This window comes from Macadamia integrifolia, unplaced genomic scaffold (genome assembly GCF_013358625.1).
Source record: "Macadamia integrifolia cultivar HAES 741 unplaced genomic scaffold, SCU_Mint_v3 scaffold456, whole genome shotgun sequence".
NCBI classification, from domain to species: domain Eukaryota; kingdom Viridiplantae; phylum Streptophyta; class Magnoliopsida; order Proteales; family Proteaceae; genus Macadamia; species Macadamia integrifolia.
In genome coordinates, this window is record NW_024870455.1 from 1 (window position 1) to 15,925 (window position 15,925).

The following is a 15,925-nucleotide window of genomic DNA, read 5'->3' on the forward strand; positions in this document are numbered from 1 at the left end:
GGACTATCACTTTCTTATGTCTCCACTCTGATATTGCAGCTACACCCTAGCGAGGGCAGACTGTTCTTGGGGAGTTGATACCCTTGAAACGAAAGAAGGTTTTTAAGAGAAAAAAAAAAAAAAAACTTGGTTCTGTCAGTTGTGTTAATAAGATGATTTCTCTTGGTCTGGTGCCTATGAGGAATGGTCAATACCATGGATTTAGTGATCAATATCAATTATGGTATCTTCTCTGTGGATATCAATCCATATCGATCTTGGATAAGACGATGAATAAGGCTGTGTTTGGTAACGTTCTAAAAAAATGTTTATGGAGTTTTTTCATTCTATGGAAACGAAAAAATAGAATAAAATGTTTGATGCATTTATGGCATGTTTCGACAAAAGAAACAAAAAAAAAACCGCTAGAAATGAGAATTGACGCAATGAAAGGTAGTTTCATCATTCCAGTTAAACAAAAAAAAAACAAAAAAAAGAAAAACAAAAAGAGCATTTTAACATAGAAACTGAAATTTCCTTTTTTTCACATTTTGTTCCATTTGGGAAATAAACCAAATTGTCTTCAGCCAGTTTAAAATTTTTGCAATCATTCCTACTCCCCCACCCACATTTTCACCATGGAAATTGTGTTTGAAACTCAATCCCGATCTCCATCCGGTTGCGAAGGGATTTGAAAGGAAGTGAAAAATTTTAAACCTAAAAAAGAACTATTGTATTTATCACTCCACAAGGTTATGTCTCTAACTTATTTCATTTCATTTCATATTCTATTATTAAATTTCAGGCATCTAAATCTCAATTTTGAAAAGTAAAATAAAAATGGGACAAAGTTTTTGTCCAAGAACAGCCCCTACACGCCGCTACACCACAGCATAAGGAACACACACCGACCCAACCCTGCGTCTGGGTGTAGGTAGGCCACTCTCGGACAAAAAACATTCGCCCAATAAAAATTTATATCTAAAAGTACCATTACTAAATACAGTAAGAAATTTAAATAATCAATATAATCATATTGGCTAGGTTTTTTTTTTAGGTATGAAAATTTTCAATCCCTTGAAATTTCCTTGCAACCAAATGGAGCCTAGGATCAATGCTTGTTGGCTTTGCATATCATGCTTTGTGTGATGAATGGTAACGCTCCTGACCATATAATTAGAACCCACGGATTAGTGACACACACCCTCCATACAAGAGGGGTTCTTAACAATACATCATATATCACTCCTTGGCCAGAACAAAGCCATGAAGTCAGGACTCAGGAGTCTTTTAAGTAAAACAATGCCGATACAAGTAACTGAAAATACACAACAGATGAAAAGCTCTACTTCAACGCACCAGCTTGGTTCCTAAATTGATTCATGCCCACAGTGTAAAGCATCTCTCCACCAACCTAGCACCCACACTATATATATACTATATATACTACCTCAAAACACCAGGAAATGCGATGGTATGAATAAATGCCCTACAGAAATATCAATCCAATCAAAGAAATTAAGAGAGGACAGATAACCAAGTACATAAACCACCAACAGGAATACAATATAAACATCCTTCCAACGAGTCGAGACCATGGTTCAAAGGGCGTCTTTCCAGCTACTCACAGCCGAAGAAATAGACCTAGTGCCAACAGCTCCAACCTTTCATTCACTTGCTCTTACAAAATGGTACAGGAGCAGACACTTTTCCTGGGGGAATCGTCAACCTTCTTTTCTGCTCATACAAACAGCGCAAGTTATTCTCAGCAACAATAATCTTTGAAGGAAATCTACTACCAACGAAAGTTCACAGCTCCTCAATTGTGTTTTCCATTCAAGTTCCAAGACAATCAGGGACTTCAGGTCTCAGTTTTTAATGAATTAGTCCACAGTATACTTCCCGTACTAAGCATGGGCATAGGTGGTACACTCAGTGAATCACAACAATGTTAGATGTGGTGGCAAGATTAAACTGCATGAACAAACACACTAGTGTAGCAGTTCTGTAGGCAGCTAAAATACCAAGAATTCCCAGCAAACAAAAGATACAAACACCATAACAATCATCCACCTAGGAAGGATTAGCTGTACGACCCCAGTATCTCCCAGGATGCGGGCTCTTGGGGCCCAAATCTTGTGGACAGATAGGGTCCAAGGCCCCTCACCAACATCTCAACTTTCAACCCACATGGATCAGCCACATGGTAGTATAAAGCTTTGTTAATCAACTAAACATGAAACTTTTAAAAAATGATTGGAAATAAATAAACAACTAAAAATAGAAGGGAAAATGCCAATAAATGAAAGGGGGATATGAATGAATCTCAATCTCTATTTTAATGTGGCTGGTGGCTGGTTCTCAATTAGAAGATATCTGATATGGAGAGTACATATTCCAGTTGTCCGAGGCAAAGATATTCACGGGGGCCGGTTCATCCTATTCAGATATTCACAACCAAGCACAACAAAAATTTTGATCTGAAAATGTATCAGAGGGGTTTGCGGTCATTGTGGAAATTTCATTCTCGCTGCGATTAGTATCTTCCCTAGAAGGGAAGGAACTAGCAACCCAGACCACCCCATCTGTCAGAACTGCCACATCACCCCCTCCATGACCACACAGAAAGTGTGGGCCGTGCACAGGAATCCTCCATCACCCACATAACAATTAGGTAGACCACACCATGCTGTCATGGCCAAAGTGTTGGCACGACCATGACACTTGAAGAGGCATGCATGGGCCCATGCATTATGACCAAGAAGTCTCATAACGCTTTTATCCGTCTTCTTTGTGAACATTACTCTTTGCCGCTTATTTTGTTTGCTGTTGTCTGGATTTATTCAACACGAATATTTTTCTCTACTGTCGTTGCTGATGATTGGTATGATTGAGTTGGTATTGCTACCAGAATGAAGTTCTCTCCATGGTAACTGGCATCTACGGCTGCTATGTATGTTCAAGATTGGTTCAGTTGTTATTATATGTTCTTGTTATTTCAAGCTGGAACCTTTGATATATATACCCCAACTTAAGGGGGAGTGTTGTATACCATAGAATAATGGAATAATGTTGAGTTGTAATCTGCTTTTAGTTATTCACCTTTAATGTAATTAGACTTGAGATCCTCTTTTTCTATATCTTGGTTTTCTTCTCTTCTCTTCTTTTTCATAGATTCTGGTTTATTTGATTTTTTGACAAAAATGATTAGTAACATTTTCAATTAGAAACTGAAACTTCAACATGGAGATCAGAAAGGAAAGAAGGACATTCACATCCCCATCAACAGATGATGAGAAACATACAGAACAAAAATTACAATGATCATGCAGTCCCAGTCCAAAAATTTGCACCTATTTTTAACATCTATGGGGATCGGGATAGGCTTTTAATTCCTTGAGTTTTAATTGTAATGGGCTAAAATATAAAACACCAAAGTTGGGTATTAGCAGCACACAAACTATTATTTCATTTGGAAGGTCCCATGTCTAGAGTCCAAATTTAGGAAGTTATCTTAGCTATCCAAGAGACCTATTGTTAGTTATAGTAGGCTAGTAAAAGTTTTTTAACTTTGTTTATTTGGAGGAAGAGTTTTAAGAGTACTTACTTGAGTCTCAATAGATATGTAACCACCACCACCACCACCCCACAATTTATGACAAATAGAATGATTTGATTTTTTTTTTTAGAATGTTGGCTATTCCCCATTTTGCTGGTGTTTTCTCTGTCCTCCATTTGCTAGCTCTTTTCCCCCGCTAAGGCAGCCAAAGGCTTCTTTCTCCCTCACGCCATTTCTCACCCTCCATATTAGCAAGGCTTTCCCTACTCTTATTCCTTTGTTTCACTTCTTCAATTTCTACTTTTTTTTTTATCCAACCAATAGCTTTCTTTTTCCCATCTCCCTCTCTATCAATTTGTTAATTTTCATGTCCTATTTTTAGGAAAGTCTTCCCTCTTTCCCTCCCATCGCAACTTTGTCCTCCTTTCCCATTTCCACTCTCCTGTGTGGCTGTTATCTCTTCTAACTTGAACAGCTGGCAAGATTCTCTCCTCCTCTGTTATTTCTCCCTATCACGTTACTATCTCTTTCCTTATTCTTATCGCCATTGATCCCCTTGTCTTCCTCCACCTTACCACCTCATCGATTTCTATATTTTGGATATTTTATTTCTGATTTTTTAACATGAAATTAGTTTCTGAAGTCCAGTAGTTATTCTTTGAAAATCAGATTATTACATTTGACATCAGATCTAATCCAAATATAGCCATCAGATTAGAATATTCTTCCTCCAATCTTTTAAGTGAGCCCATCACTTGCATAGGGGTGTCAAAATGCAGCTGAACAGCCAAAACCGGCCCAAACATGCCCGAACTGATCCTTATTGGATTGGCTTCGGATTTGGTATTGCAAACCTGAAACCGAGTGGAAAACCGGACCAAACCAAACCAATAAGAAAATGTTACACCCCAAAATTCATTAAACAAAATATTTTCCCATAAATATGTGTACAGTGTGTGTGTGTGTGTGAAACCAAACCCACACTGGACCGGAACCAAAACTGATAAGAACCTGAAACCAAACCGATCCGGAACCAAAACTGATAAGAACCTGAAACCAAACCGATCCGGAACCAAAACCAAACTTCCCTTATTGTTTTGGTTTCAGATTCACCATTGTCACACCGAAACCGATTCAGCCTGAATTGGCTGATTGACACCCCTACACTTCTGCATCAGAAGGTTATGGAATACAACCCCCCCCCCCATACGAACTCATAAGGCTCAGTGCTGTTCAGTCTTCACCAAAATTTCATTTAAAAAAAAAAAAAAATAGTGAAATGATATGACATGAAAAGTAAGGCACGATGAGTAAGCATGAACAAAGCCTTTAGAATCCAAAACAATCTACATTCACAAAATTAGAAAATAATGCAAACACAAAGTAGCATGTATATTGCCATCATTTCCTCTTCATGGACCTTAAATCTTTTCCAAGTTCTAAAAAACACAACAATCTGGTAAGGAACAAGGATTCTTAAATTAAAGCCCACAAGAATTAGATGCAACTACCTGTTTTTGTCTTCACTAGAGAGGGCTGAACAACAACATGCATGGTGATGACCCCTCCTGGGAGCTCACCAAAGGGTTCTCTACACTGGCCAACAGTCTTGCTGTTTTCCAAGATTTTCCCAGCACTTATCAGTTTGACATCATTTGCCGCTTTTGGTACAATTTTTTTATCTGTATTGAATAAGCATAAGTCAAGATAACATCAAATAGCAGCGATGATGAACTAGACACTTCAACAAATGGAGGAAATCATCATCTCATCCCTAGTCCAACCACACAACTTGATCCTAGCAATTTGGCTAATAAATTGAGTAAAAGCTGGAAAAAAGAACTGATAACCCCAAATAGTGGTCAACAGAAAACGGTGATCCAGCAAATGCTTCAAACCAACAGCCTTTTCATCCACCATCAATCTTAAATGGGTGTCACAAAATATTAACTAATGAGAATGTTCAGGACAAATGCATTACTGTTGATGCCAAAATGAAAATCAAATTTCAATAATTTCTTCAAGTGAATAAATTAAGGCAATAGTTTTTCTAGTCCAGCAAGACTAGAAAGTATCTGTAGACTGATGCCACATTTTGCCACATGGAAGGTTGATATAGCAATATCCAGAAATATTACCACTGATATGGGATTTCAAATATCAAATTCAATAATGCCTTCATGTGAATAAATTAAGAAAAAAGTTTTTTCTAGCCCAGAAAAACTACAGAGTATATCTAGACCGATGCCATATTTTTCCACGTGGAAGGTTGATATTGCAATATTGACTACATGCCAAATTTCAGGATTAGATCAAATCATAAACATTGAATTGACACATGCCCTTGTATTTTCAGCCATCCATTTTCTTTTAGAGAAGTTTCATTTTTCCACTGGATTTTCAAAACCTTATTTTGCTACTTGGCCAACTCTGTTTTGACTGAAACTTGGCACATGAGCAGGGGAACTTTGGGTCCACCTTTACACAAAATTTCAGCTTTATCCAATCTGCCATGTGGCAGATATTTGTGCCAGTCTAGAAAACTCTCTAGACCTGCAGGCCTACGATAATAGGCATTGACTAGCCCATCTAGTTACAGAATAATACAATAATTGAAATAAAAAATAAAAAAAGTTTCTCTGTTAGGGAAAGGGTACTGCAGCCAGTGTTACTTAGTTTTCCCTGAAGACAATGAAAAAATTAGAGAAAGCGAGAAAACAAAACTAAACACTAATTTCCGTAAGGCTTAAGAATAGAGAATTAAAGAATGACTGAGAAACTTCAAACCCAAGGGAGAAGAATAATAGCTTGGGATATAATTTTCATGGGACAAACTAAAGAAACGTAATCAAACAGTGTCAGAATATCATGGAACTTAAAACAAGGCATCACATGGGTAAAACATGCAGTAGAGGGAAATTCAATTTTTTGTCAAATTGACTTTTAAGGGATTATCAAGAGGTTTTGTCAATCTACAAAGAAAAGAAGTTCTAAATGTATAACATAATCAGCAAGCTAAGATAACTCAAGAAAAAGTTTCCTGCATTGTAATCTGGATCAAATCAAGAACTAGGAGAATAATGCACAACAGCAAAAGTATCAAGGCATATATCAAAAAATCACATAAAGTAAGATAACTAGCCTGTAACTAACAATCAAGCTCAATAAGACAACGAAGAATTGAAGAGAAGTTGCAGCGGGAACCCAGATTTTCTACTTGCAGCAATAACTGAAATAATTAGCAGTAGAACAGCCCAACCACATCTTGTAGATCAAAGAATTCCAACAGTAAGTAGCAGTACTCTTGCTAATCCCCTTAATATATGAATTAGAACTGTTCCCACAAACTGTATTTACTGACACCTACAAAAAACCTGCTTGCATAGAAAAAATAACTGTAAAACACTACTCAACCTTCTGTATAATTTTAACTTGATTCAATCATATCCAATGACCAACTATTCCCAATTTTAGTTAAATTTTAAAATTGAAAAAATACTAACTGAAACTCAAAAAAAAAAAAAAAAGAGCCATACCCAGCATACCCAGTACACAAGGCTCCCGCCACCGCAGGATCTTGAGAGGGTCATAATGTATGCAATCTAACTTGGAAATTAAAGAAACCAAAAATCCACCAAAATAACCCAGACTTGTTATAAAAGGTAATTTTTTACTTGGTATAAGAGTAACTACAAGAAGGATCACCATATGGTCTTCATTGACCTAGAAAAATCCTATGACAAAGTCCTTAGAGAACTAATCTGGCATGTACTATAGAAGGGTATTGAGTAAATATGTAGATATGGGGCGGATGCAAATGGGATCAGTGGCTAGGTGTTGCAATGGGTTCAAGGGTTTCTGGAAGGCTAGTTGCAGGAGGCGGTGATTCACAGGGTTTTAGTTGGATGAGTTGCAGTTGGACAAAGGGGTTTGCAAGCGAGGCTCGCAGGTGGCAGCAGGGGGAATAATGCAGAGAAGGTTGCAGCAGAGCCAATGAGGCAGAGGCTTCTGAGATGGAGAGGTGCCTGTGGATGCTGCCTTGCCAGTCGTCCTGAGATTTCTCCCTTGGATTTTCAGCAAAGTCCTATCGATCGCTGCGACGGCTAGGCAAGGGTGGATGCAACCGTCCAGCAGCTGGGCACACCATTTGTGGTGGCGGAGCTTGAAGCCATGGGCAAGGTAGGGTGATGCACAGTGTTCTCGTGCCATCTCCAACCACTTCCCCTGGATTTTTGGCAAAGTCTTTGGGAGGAGGTGGGAGAGAAACCTAAAGCCATGTTGGCTGACAGGGGAAAGTGTGGTCATTTTTTGTTGTCTACTCAAAATCCCACCCCTGATTGACCAAACGATTTCAAACACCATGGAGGTCAAATAGTTCATACAACTATCCCACCCCATCAAAACCCCAATAAAAAAGAACGGCACCTTATTTTTCAAGCTTGAACTTGAGGTGTGAGATGAGTGTAAGGTTCTCTATCACATGAAACCACCCATAATTGACAATTGGCAAAAACTCGATATGGTGCTAGGTTAAAAGGCACTACCATTGATTTCAAATTTCAATATTCGGCTTTCTCTTGGTATAAATAATATTAACACTTGGATTTAGTAGAACATAAATCCCTACACAATTAAAAAAATAAAAAATAAATAAAAAATAAACCTAAGCACATGAAATAATAAATGACCAAAAGAATCAACTGGCACCTATTATTCCATAATTGCCAGGCTCACGCAGACAAAAACTTGTATTTTTCCCACATCAGATATCCAATCACTGGTAGACCTTCCCTTGATCCGGTCACAGAACTCTCAACTGAGTTGTTTAGGTTCTGGAATCTCTAGTTGGGGGTTTCGGTTCTATGGTTCAAAAATGTGGTGTGGGTTGCATGGACTCCTGCAATGTATTGCATTTACTCCTGCAATGTATTGCATTTTTATGGACATTTCCATTACAGATTTAAATTCATGCAGCAACCAAATTTCTCTCTCTCAAAGAGATGGGGGGAAGAGAAAAAGAAATAAGAACTGTTAGAGCATATGAGTGAGTGGATCGGTTGGAGGGCTATGGGTGACCATACCGTGGGATTATATTTGATACATCTTTGTTAATGTCCTATTGGGTTTAGGATAGTTGTTAACTGAGTTAGAGTTGGTTTCCTCTTTGGTTATGTCTTCTAGTTTCCTATTGGTGTTATGAGTTTGAAATAGCTAGTCTATATATTGAGTGACGGGGGTAGTCCCAACCACACAGTTGCGACTCCTAAGTTACACCAATCTCTTTCTCTCTCTCTTATTTCATCTTTGGTTCTCGTTCTCAAATCTTTACATAGTATCAGACCCATGAAGAAGAAGAAGAAAAAGTAAAATTGTTCTGTTTTTGTCTACTGTTGGTACGGAAAAAAATATTTTTGTTTCTTACTAGTGTTTCTCTTTGACCCAGTTGCTACCATATGGTATTGTTTGTTTGCTGTTGTCATTTTGATGCTTCTGAAGAAATGTTCTGCCCACAGTTTATTCTGGTTGCTATTTTAGGAATCTTTTGCTATCGGAGGAGATTTACCTTGGGTTTTAGTCGTCAGAGTCTGCCTTCTTCAACAGTCAAGGAAGAAGACCTATTTTCTCCTATCGAGCTCTCTGCTGCTGTCTCTTGGTTGGAGGTTCTTCAACCCTCATGCTGGTTCACATCTGCGTTGTGATAGTTCTCTATCGATCTGTTCACTATCCCAGCTAGTCTCAAGTACTGGTAGTTTGATTTTTGATTTCTGCCGTGGACTGTCGAGGGAGGAAGACGACCTGCCTTGCAGCCTTGCCATTTTAGTTTGAGAAACCAAATCTGGTCCCTGTTTTGCCGTCAAAACCTGGTTGCAGAAAATAGTTGCAGATTTACTGGTTCTTTGCTTGGCTTGATGCCGTATGTCCTTGAGAGGGTTGGAGATTGCGATTTTAACTCTAAATCCATCATTGATATGTAGCCTTGGGTGAGGGGCTAATGTCACCATAGGCCTTTCTATTCTATGTTTCTGCTGGTTTCTTTTTCCTATCATAAGGAAGAAGAAAGGGATTTTTTTTTTTTTGTCGTGAGGTAGACAACCTCACAATTGTGGGTTGGGTTGTCCTTTTACTTTCCTATCTTGTTTGTTTCCCCTTATTATGCCCTTCACTATTTCTCTTTATACCTTCGTTATTTTTCTTGAGTTTCCAAGTTTACCCCATAAATGGGTAGTTAGACAACAACTCATGTTGCCCTCTTTTAGCTCTTATTTGTTTAGTTATTTGAGTTACTATATTTACCCATCCTTTTCTTCTCTTATTACACCCTGGCCATTGAGTGTTTTTCCATTCCAAGATTACCCTTTGTAGTGCACTGCACGTACACCACATTCCTTTGCTTCTCTTAAATTGAAGTTTCCAAATTATTGCCCCTCCTTTCTCCTCTTTATTACTAGTTGCCATTATATTTTGGTCACTTCTTAGTTTACCCTTTGGCCTTGGATTGTAATTTTAATTGAAATTCCCTTTTATTACTGAATTTCTATCCCACTTTGGAACTTGTGATTACTTACAAGAGTGTCATCCCCTTTTATAATTTCAATTAGTGGGCCCATAACTGTGGTTAGTGATGGTTTTAATCCCCGGATTGATATATTAATTACAAAATTGTCATCAACTTTGGAGTGGGTCCATACCGAACCCAATTGAGTATTTTGACATCCGGGGTTCACATCAATTGAGAATTATATGAAGTAATTAAAAAATGCCATTACGCATATGTATGTGCCAAATTATTACTTTGGTGGGTCCGGGATCACCTCAATTTGGAATTCGTAATTGGAGTAATTTGTTTAGATTTGCTACCATCTAGGGGAGATTGGAAATTCTTTTACTGCGGTGTTCTTGGTTATGGGATTCTTTTGCGATGGTGGATTGTTAAAAAATATTTTGTCCTTGTGTATTGCAACACGTGAGGGGGAGATTCAAATTACTATCTACTCGATTTGATTGATTGTCTACTCAAGATTATTTCATTTGAAGATGTTTATGCCCGTGCGTGCCCTCAGCAACTAGTTTATTTTTTGAAGATGGTATATTCAACGACCTGATGTTGTTTGGTATATTCAACAACCTGATGTTGTTTGGTCCCCAACAGCCTGATGCTGCCTATTTATCTCTGGAATTTTCTGTGAGACGTCTGTTCGGGAGATCTCTATTTGAGGCTCATCAATACTTTTGTTGTAGCTATTGGGAGCTACAGTTTCTATGGGAGGCCTTCTTTGAGAAGAACTTCCGTTGATATTGGGGTGCCTTCTTTGGAAGGGCTTTCGTTGGTCTCAGAGTGCCTTTTTTGGAAGGGTTTTTGCTGCTTTTGGAGTTATTGATGGCTTTATGATAGTTGATCAGAGTCAGTACTCGTTGGAGTTCTTCTTGGTCCAAGCTGGGGCTTTCTTGCTACATGTATACTCCGGCTTAAGGGGGAGTGTTAGAGTGTATGAGTGAGTGTGTCGGCTGGAGGGGTATCAGTGACCATAGACCTTCATATTGTGGGTTTATATTTGATATATCTTTGTTGGTATCCTAATGGGTTTAGGATAGTTGTTAACTAAGTTAGAGTACAACGAAAAGACCCCCGAGAATTCACAATTAGCCTATTTCACAAGGAGTTGATGCACCGAGAATTGAAAATAGAAAGTTTGCTTCTAATGTTGTAACCATTGATTGCCAAAATCTGCTCTAGGGATCTAGTTTTGGGATTCCGTCGTCTGAGGATGTTCTCCATCCAGTGGTGGTGGATAGAGGCACCAAAGGCAAGCTTTTACCCAATGAGTTACAATTGGATTCGCTGGCAAAAGTCATGTCAACTCAAATCCATTCTCTATCAAAGGGCAAAATCTTTCTCCTACAAGGCCAGTATTTGGCCAGAACCCCTTTCCAAACCGCAAAGGTGAAGAGATGATCCCCATCTTCTGGGGCATTCCAACAAAGGCAGCAAATGGGGGGATACTAGAATCTACATGTGGATAATGACTGTGTTGGGAAGCAAAAAGAGAGGACATGACAAAGAGTAAAGTCGTGGCAAGGAATATAACTCTTAAACTAGACCAACTTACACCAAGGGATAGGGCAGCCATGAGCCCTGATTTTATCCCGAGCGGATTTAGAGCTAAAGACACCCATGAAGGAAGGAGCCAAAATAACCAAACTGCCGATACATAAGGGTCTTTTGCTAATACATGGCAAAGCATCCAAGACGACCGTTATGGGGAGGTCCATCCATCGAGGGCGAAGGGGCCCAACCATCGAGGAGGAGGTCCGAAGGATGTCTAAGAACAAGGCCAGCCTATCAAACCTCAAACTATATCTAGCTTTGTCCTCGACCTAATCAATAAGAATCCCCATGGGGTGCCAATGATCCAACCATAAGGCGAGTAGCAATGCCATCGTCAATCAAGTATTTGATATCTCCAAAAGCAAGAAATCTGAATGCCAAATCTTTCTCCAAACCTAAGAGGCACCAACAGCAGCAAGGTTAGTCCAAATGAAGCCGTGGTGGATTCTAGAGTAAACCCAATCAACCTAGATGCTTTACTTCTTGGCAACTAGATTCCAAATCCACCTGAGGATGCCAACAATGTTGAAATCTTTTATTCCTCTCAAATTGAGCCCCCTCCTCCTTGGGAAGGCAAACAAAAACCCAACTAATCGAGTGAAAGAAGTTGGAGCAATCGGATCCTTTCAAAAGAAGGCACACATAGGGGATTCGATCTTCTTGATGCAAGATTGAGGCAACCCGAAAATACCTGATCAATAAATGTAGGACTAGAGCATGGATCTAATCAGCTCGAGACGACCGACATAGGAGAGAAGCTTGCCCTTCCAGAGCTGGAGCCTCTTACGCATATGATCCAAAATTAGGGTGCACTAATGAACTTGGAAGTGATCAAGAGCAGTCCAAGATACTAAACTAGGAAGTATCCTATGGAAAACCATTTTACCTCCTTGAGACGCTAGAGAGATTAATATAGAGACTGGAAGAGTTGCAAACAATCCATAATAGCCTCAATTGAATAAAGGTTGGCCTTGGGAAAAATCATAAGATCATAAACGAAGGCCAAATACGAGACATTGAGAGCTTTACATATTAGCATAGGAGAAATGAGTTGATGGTCCATTTTGGATTGGATGCTTCTTTAAAGGAATTCAACAACCAAGGAGAAAATGTAGGGAGATAGAAAGCCTTCCCGAATACCAACTGAAGATTCAAAGTAGCCAGCAGGGCTACCATTAATAAGAACCGAGAGGTGGGCTTAGGAGATGCAGTGGTAGATCCAATTGATGAATGAGAGAGGAAAGACATCTTAGCAAAGATGTTAACAATGAAGTCCCACTTCAATGAGTCGAAGGTTTTGTGAGTTTCAATCTTCATGAGGGTAGCAAGGATGATTCTTTCTGTCATATCCTCGATCAAGCTCGTTGCAAAGAAGGATTTATGCAAAAAACTTTGACCTGGAATGAAAGTAGATTGGTTGTCACAAACAAGAGAGTCAACTACCATCTTGATCCAATTTGCAAGGACTTTCACGCTAAATTTGTAAAGCAAGTTGCAAAGAGAGAGAGTCTAAAGTCACCCATGGAGGAAGCATCTACTTCCTTGGGGATGAGGTAGAGAAAGGTTTGGTTAATCCCTTCAATCTGTTCAGAGTAGAAGAAGAAGAGCTTTGAATGACATTGATGAGATCCACTTTGATGATATCCTAAGTTGAGGAGTAGAAGCCCAATATTGAGCCCATATGGACCGAGAGATTAATTGGCTTGATGAGAGTGGACAGCAAAGAGGAGCTCCTCAAAGAGGATGGCCCAAAGGGGGTCAGGAAGCAAACTAGGGATGAATTAGTTGAGAAGATCATCCGATATGGTTAAGTAGAAGCATCACTCAAAGAAGGCTTGAAAATCTTTACAAAGTAGTCCATTGCCTCAGATTTGACTTCTTTAAACTGAGAGAAAGGGGTTTGTCACAAATCACAATCCAGCGGCATGGTAATAGAGTTACCGTTAGATTTGGCTTTTAGACACCAGTGAAAATATCCATAATTAGAATCGCCAAGCTCTAATAACTTGACTATGTATTTTTGTTTTGAGAAGCTATCCTCTTGGGAGATTAAGAAGTCAAGGTTCATTGCAGAAGTTCTCTCTTCCTCTGCCAGGAGGCATTCTACACATCAGATTGAAGCCTTATATGGATATCTAATAACTTGGCCCTACATTCAAAGAGTGAAGGGGAGATGTTTCCAAAACAAGAGGAATTCCAATCTTTGTTGACACTTTTCAAATTCCGGAGCTTTCTAACAAAGACAATGAGGTGGGAAGAATGACCATGAACTGTCCACCTAAGGTAAGCTGTTGTTGTGAATATAGACATAAGGTTCCTAGCCATAACTAAGAAATTGTCCAAGGATAACAAATAAGTTCGAAACACTACAGCAGACATTATACCTCATTGGCCACAAGGTTTACAAACGCGAAATCAGGTATGGAATCAATCTTCATCGAATCCAATCAATACTAATTTTAATCATCCCATAAATTGTCCTAAGTCAGTAGGACTCAGTACATAACAAATCAGTGTTAATCAGAATCAACTTTGGTGTCAATTCCTAATCAATTTTTAAAGCCCTGCTTGGCCACTCATAAGCAGGCAATTCATGGCATGATATATGCCATAAATTCCATGATGAACAGGACAATTCATCATCCTCCCATGAATTAGAAACAGGGAGAATGAAGAAAATAACACAAGATCAGGAGATTTACAGAACAGAATGGAATCAAATTCTTCAAACTCATAATATAAATGCCAAACTGGAGCCACAATGAATGCATAGCAGAAACCTAAACTTCAATAAAATACACATACCAAGTAACCATCCCATGTGATAAAACTTCAGTGAGAATAAAAATCACACTCGGGTTAGGCAGTTCTCATCTATCTATTCGCTAGCTTGAATGGGCACAACAGCACTCAAAACAATTAAAAAGAACTATGCCCCAACATTTTCCCAAGACATCATCCTTAGACACAACCCCCCCCCCCCAAAAAAAATATATATATATTTCTTACATACTCCCCAGATGTACCCACCCCCATTGTGTGCCCCAATTTGCAGCAATGCCAAAACTATTTCCCAGAAGAAATTACATTGCATCTCATGCAGTCACGCCCTCAACATATTCAATATAAGCCACCAATCAAATGAATTTTAGCGGCCTTGTGAAACTTTGTCACAAGTAAGCTGCAGTGCTGTGGTGTGCATACAAAAAATCCTTTCATGCTCTATGAGTCCGCATTTTGACACAGTAAACAAATTATGATCCATTCATAACTTGTGAGTGAACAATTTAATCATTAAAAGAAATATTATAATTGTTTTCCCCCCAGTAAGACTAAAATAAATTAAACCCACCCATAAATTCAATTATTTCTTCGCCTACATTTAGAGTGGAGTACTGAAATCACATCCAGATGACCATAAATCTCAACATCCTTGATTTCTAATGCACTCCAAAATGGAAGGAAAAAAAAAAATTAGAGAAAAAATCCAGACCAGTCGCCTTCAACGAAAAAAAAAAATCCCTAGTTACGTGCTCGTAAATGAGAACCTAATGTCAACTAAATTCAATAAAAGTGACTCCTTATTTGAGGAGAAAAAATAATCGCTTGAGAGTTCAACCTCTCCACAAGATTTGATGCACTTTTTTCCGTGGTGGAAAGGGGCCAATCAATAACTAAATTTGGTTAGGGAAAGGGAAACACAAAAAGACTCATGTAATCCCCCTGAGGAAGTCTGCACTGCATGATTAAAAGACCTGATTGCCGAGTGTAAATGCAACTTACATCCAAAATCATTACAGTTCGGTTCCGCAGGAAATAAATAGAGAACAACAGAAAACTGTAGCATGCGCACGATAAGGAAACTAATCAACAGAGAGCGGGTGCTAACCTTTCGGCCATTCGGCAACGATTCTTTCCTTGAGCATGGCAACAGTAGAGGCTGAGGAGTACCGGATCGGTCCGATGTCGGTCCCATCGTATAGCCGGAACTTAAGCTCGACCAGATCTTCTTCCGGCATTGGGACTCTCCCAATGGTTCAAAATCTGCGATCTACTACCAATCACGAATTAAATTCACGAAGTAATTGTTTTCAGTACCGTCTTACTGAGTCTGTATATCATCCACCGCATAAAAAAAAAGGGGGAGACCTGAATTCGTACAAGTAAAACGACTAAATTAGGGTATAGCTATTCCATCCATCGGAGAGAACAGGGAACGTAGAGTGAATTCGGTGTAACGATCTGTAACGAATATATACAGAACAGTGACCTAGGGAAAC

At 39.0% G+C, this 15,925-nt stretch overlaps 1 protein-coding gene across 1 annotated transcript; it reads right to left on the minus strand.

Moving 5' to 3' along the window:
* Positions 1–1,169: 1,169 nt before the first annotated feature.
* Positions 1,170–15,696, minus strand: LOC122068753 (membrane-anchored ubiquitin-fold protein 3-like; the record flags this gene model as incomplete). Its single annotated transcript, XM_042632634.1, is given in 3 exon segments — positions 1,170–1,716; positions 5,050–5,220; positions 15,535–15,696. Coding segments are annotated over 3 exon segments (357 nt in total). The 3' UTR covers positions 1,170–1,660.
* Positions 15,697–15,925: the final 229 nt, after the last annotated feature.